The sequence below is a fragment of the Halyomorpha halys genome, unplaced genomic scaffold, assembly GCF_000696795.3.
Source record: "Halyomorpha halys isolate HHAL.00 unplaced genomic scaffold, Hhal_1.1 Scaffold249.1, whole genome shotgun sequence".
NCBI lineage: Eukaryota > Metazoa > Arthropoda > Insecta > Hemiptera > Pentatomidae > Halyomorpha > Halyomorpha halys.
In genome coordinates this window covers 1,373,304-1,378,709 of record NW_027104890.1, presented here as the reverse complement: position 1 = coordinate 1,378,709, position 5,406 = coordinate 1,373,304, and the positions used below count along the sequence as shown (strand labels likewise).

The window sequence follows — 5,406 nt, the reverse complement described above, 5'->3', positions numbered from 1 at the left end:
CAGGTTTATGGTTTGATCCATCATGCTCAAACACAAATTTGACAATAGGCAAATGGACATAGAACAAAATGTGTCTTTAGATCTCTTGAACGTAAAATATGAGTGTAATTTTACAATTTCTAAGACAAACTATTTTTTTTTTTTTCACTTCCTTCTAAATCACTTCTTTCAAATAAAGCTTCTATAATTTCGGCAGTGAAGAAGCGAAATAATAATGATATAATAATAATAAATGAATTTAACAAAATAATAACAAAGGAGATAACCCTTTAGCGAAACTCTATTCATGGTGGAACTGAAAAAAAATCGGCCATCATAACTGTCGCTTGCATAATTTTAAACATGGAGGGACTAATTTAGTACCGTATCTGTCTGCCTGTAGTATATATTGTGTTCGGTCATAATTGATCGAATAGTTAATACGATTTTGATAAAACTTCAAGGGATTGTGGAGATTGACACGTACTAGATCTCTCATCTAATCTACCAGATTCAGTAAAGTACGTTCGCTTAGGCAAACATAAAAGTATTACATATGGGTGATTGGCCGTATGTGAATTAGGAGATGGTCAGAGCTGCGATAAAAAAAAATTAAATAGTTTAAAATTATTTATTGATTTCCAGCGTTTCGACCCATAGTGCAGATCTTCATCAGGTTTGTTATGATGAATGGAGGTGTACAGCTATGTACTAAGAAGAAAGTAAATTTAATTCAATTTTTTTCTGTTCCGTTTTGTTTTTTTTTAATTCCTCTTTATTCATTGAAACAAATACAAATTATACAATACTAATTATTGTTAATAGCAAATAATAACAAATAATACAATAGCACCGTTTTGTTTATTACGGAGTAAGGAGTGGTAGCTCTGCTGGCTATTTTCCGTTGATGTAGACCACTTATCATAAAAGCCCTGATGAAGTGTGGGTAGGTAAATGTGTTTTTTTCGGCTTACTAATGTGTTTTTTAGGCTAATGCCTCTATTTCGAAAATAGCTCGTTCGATTTGACCCAAATTTAAAAGGAAGTTAGGTATTATTATGCAAATGACTCAGTATTAATTTCATCAAATTCCGCCTCTTCGCTCTCTTTCGCTTCGCCATGCCAAAAAGTATTTTTCTTGGAATGCATGTTTCAAATGCGGTTCCTCCCTTGGATTTTGTTTTCAGACGACAAATATAATTTATTAAAAAAATAAAATGATATAATTAGGCCTTCTTCTGTCCAAATTACCATCTGGCGAAACTATAGGCAGAAGTAAGCCAGAAGACAAAGAAGAACGAAGCAACAGCGATGATTACAGTAACTGCACGGAAAAAGTGTCCCATATTTTTTCAGAGGGGATTCCCGGAACAGCTATGAACTGTATTGAGATCATTCCTGCAGAACCGCTCATTAAGAGTTCGAGTCGGCGAAGTGGTATCTGGTGTGGTACCATTCACCTGTATCTCCAGTACTTTTCTCTGTATACACAAATGAAACTGTTGGAGCACAGTATGACAGGTCTACTATAGCGGCTTATGCCAACTCAATGAGTTGTTCAATCTACGGTAGGTGGAGAAGGCTTGTGGCGGAAATCATCATGAAACTGGAAGGGCTGAATATAATGATTAATCCTAAGAAGATTGACTGTATTATTTTCTCCTTCCAGAATAACAAGCGCTCTTTATCTCTAAAGTCTGTTAATTCAAATTCGAGGGTAGCAGGATGCGAGAATAGACCGGCAGGTAGTGTTATGTACCTGGGTGTTACCCTTGACAGACACGTGATACTAGCTCGTCACTTCATTAAGAAAATAGAACTTGTTAGAACCAAGGCTTACAGGCTTCATTACCTGCTAACATCTACTAATCTTTCTCTCCACTACAAATTACTAATTTATAAAATTATACTTAGACTGACCCTCCTCTAACGAGCACCCATAGCTATTATAGTACCCGCAACAGAAAACTTCAACAGTTTCAGAGTAGTATCCTGAGACGTATTGTGAAGCATTCTTCGTCACAAACAACGAAAACTGACTACATTCAAACGACACTTGGACTAACGACAGTGACAGAATTCATCTCACGCAGGCACATCAAATCATTTGATAGCCTCCAACACAGCACTAACCCACTATTTCAGACATTAACACCAACAGGACGCCCACAAAGGTGGCAAACACACATAACTAGTCTCAGAATCGACTAAGGACTACTAACTTACAAAACAACTGATGATTCCAGTCATCAGACTGCAGACCCAAGACCATTTCTCACATCTATATTCATCATATTTCCTTTCCTTAGTCCTCTCTTAATATGCATCACATACAGTAAAAGAAATTGATTTCATTAAATCTCGTTAAATTCAATTTTTCTAAGATTGATATTTGTGTAACAAAACACGTTCATTTACTCGTGTGTCCAATTATATTAATGAAACAAAATAATGATTAAATTCTTTATTATACACAAATCTGTTAATGAATAATGTATCGTCGAACTTCTTACTAAAAATTTGTATTGCTTTGGTATAAAATTTTAATGTTTATACTTCAAACTTTAAGCGGGAAGAGAGATGGTTTAAGAATTCTTCAATTTTATTAATACCTTGGTTTTAGATTGAAGTTCAATAATTTTACAGTATTAGTGTTTTATATACTTTGTATTCTTTTTGAAAACCGGTAATTAAGAAGATATTGTATATTTGTAAAATTGATTTGTAAATTGTATATTTACTCATTTTTATTTTGGTTATTGATTAACCATTATTAATTACTTATTGCTCTACTTAAGTTATAGTTAAATATTTTAGTGAGACTAATTTTAAGGTGTTTTATGATTTTCTTTGTTAGTTATTTTATTTTAGATTATTTGAGGGTGTTTGGTTTTAATTAATGCATTAATGGTTGATGTAGATTGACTGAATTTCACAGTATATGTTTTTAGAGTTGTCTGTAGTCCTCTAATTATGGAGATGTAGGGTTACATTTCTTTTTATCTCATGTTCTGAATTTTCTGTGTAATTATAATGACCTTGCAGTTGATTGTCTATATTTTTTCATTTTAGGTATTGGCTGCATTCCTAAAATGAAGACATCGTTGGGAAGAAGGTCATCATCTCGTAATCCTGTTCGGATGATGACTTTCACTGATTTTGAAAGTGCTAGGTAAGTTTCTGTATTGGTACAATTAGAAATAACTTTAAGAATTATTAATAATTTCTTCTCTGATATTTTTACAGAAAAGAGAAAAAATCAAGCATTCCTGTAAGACGTGCTCATTCAGTAGAAAGGAAACTCGGTATGGCTACTCCTGTTGGAAAAAGGTCCTGTAGTGAAGATCGTAATAGTATGTTGGTAACACCAGCTACTTCTCGCAAAACTTTTGGAACTGAGAGACCATCAAGGTTGATACCTGTTTATAGTATTGCCTGTTTTCAACAGATTATAATTATAATTATAGTTAATATTTAGCCATAAAAAAGTTAGTAAGAAGAATCATATATATGTGTTCAACACTTTCCTGTATTACTTATATTTTCTTTTTCTATTTTTCTTCTTAACCAATGTTTTTATAGTAGTTCTGTGTGTATTTTGTTAGACAGTACAATGTATGTGTATATAGTCACTTTACAAATACATACAATATATACATGTAATAACTTACTTAATCTTTTAAAAATAATTATTGAAAAATTGAGACTTAATATTACATTTATATAGATTTATACATGGGTAATTATCAGCAGCTATATTTTAAAAAATCTTTTATTAGAAAATAATGTGAGTAAATAAAATTTATTATTTTTCAAAATTGATGTCTTGAAAAAGTAATGTTTTATTACTGTTATTTAATTTTATGATCGGTTTATGGTAATTTCCTAGTTAGGGATATGTGAAGGAAATGTAATAAGAAAAAGACATAATATTGTTTATTATAATTCTACAGTTACTGTTTAATATTGATGAGGTTGTTTAATCTTTAATTCACCTAAGTCTTTTCCAAAAATTGTAAACATATTTAAGACATTGTGTAGTAATTATAGTACTTTTAATTTTCAGAACTACTACCATGAGTACAAACTCTACAAGACTTAGCAGTTTTGGTGGAGCAAGAACAATGAGAGATTGTCGTACCATTGAAGATAAAGATTGGCAAATAAATGCTCAAAGAAAAGTATTGTTTTTGTTAATTTTATGATAGTATGGATTGGAGTCAGGCTTATTTTTTTTTTAAACAACCTGTGTAGTACTTCTTTCCCTAGTCAATCGGCTTGAAGGTGTAAATAATATTTAAAGTATTTTCTAGGAAGGTTATAAATGTGGAAAAAGACTGCAAAACTGATGATAAAAAAAAAAAAAAGTTTTAATCAAAACTTTTATTGTACAAAAAAGGTTGCATCAAGAACACTAGATTTTTTTTTGTTCATTAATTTGTATTTAACTTTACTAGAATGTTTATAACATTCCTTATTTGATCAGTGGTTATTTGAAACATAAATTGATAATATCAATTATTTGGTTAGTATTTGATTTTTTTGTTGTTGTATTGTTGGTTAGTTATTTTTACAAGTTTTAATAATTGTTTGTATTTTAATTTTTTTTTTTTTTACTTAAGCAGAGTATTAAATTCAGATTATAAAATTCTGATCATGTATGACATTTATTTTTATATTGATACTATTAAAGGTTTTATTTTAAATTTTCATGAAAGATATATTATTCTGTTTATTTTATTGTATAAGTTTTTAGTTACTATGATTAGTGAAATTTGGTTTACTCTAGACACTTAGTACTTTTTATTGATTCAAAAATTTAAATATAATATTGATTTTTTTATCTCCTACCATGAATATATTTAATTTAATAATATTTGAAGAAATTAATTAATTTATCAATTACAGATTGAGAAGTTTTTGATTGAAGATCCTGAAGGTTGTAGTATATTAAGTAATGGCAGTATACGTCCCCTTACTTTGAAATTGTTTATTGACGTTGTTGATTTGTTACTGCGACGTATTATCAATGCTGGACAAGATTCGTATATTAACAAGACAAATTACATCACAGAACTTCCATATATTATGAAAAAATTATTATATAGGGGAAAAATTGAGAAATCATGGCTTATATCAGGTATTAATGGTTTCTGTCTCACCCTGTATTTAGGCTTCAATTTTTTTTTAATTTAATTTATTTTACAGAAATAATTCAGATATTTCACTGACAATGTTACATGAAATCTTGAAACTATTAATTATAAATTTTTAATGGAAGATTATTGATTGACCGTGTGTAAAGATGAAAGGAATATGGTCCGGGTGCGGTCAAAAAAACTCAAATAGTAGAATTATACTATTTTATTGAGCCAACGTTTCGCCCCATGTTGCAGGGCTTCGTCAGGGCTAAAAAAGATACAAACA

At 30.2% G+C, this 5,406-nt stretch overlaps 1 protein-coding gene across 2 annotated transcripts in view; it reads left to right on the top strand.

Annotated features, from left to right (window-relative positions):
* The first annotated feature begins 2,518 nt into the window (after positions 1-2,518).
* Positions 2,519-5,406, top strand: part of Ndc80 — a 27,379-nt gene continuing 24,491 nt past the window's right edge. The window contains exons 1-5 of one of the 2 annotated variants that reach the window (XM_014419719.2): positions 2,519-2,665; positions 3,052-3,151; positions 3,226-3,390; positions 4,046-4,160; positions 4,888-5,119. In XM_014419719.2, the coding sequence (XP_014275205.1) occupies positions 3,072-3,151; positions 3,226-3,390; positions 4,046-4,160; positions 4,888-5,119 (592 nt within the window). In that variant the 5' untranslated portion in view covers positions 2,519-2,665; positions 3,052-3,071. Of the gene's footprint in view, positions 2,666-2,940; positions 2,961-3,051; positions 3,152-3,225; positions 3,391-4,045; positions 4,161-4,887; positions 5,120-5,406 lie in introns of those variants that run through there. The other variant, XM_067045844.1, reaches the window with a different exon arrangement.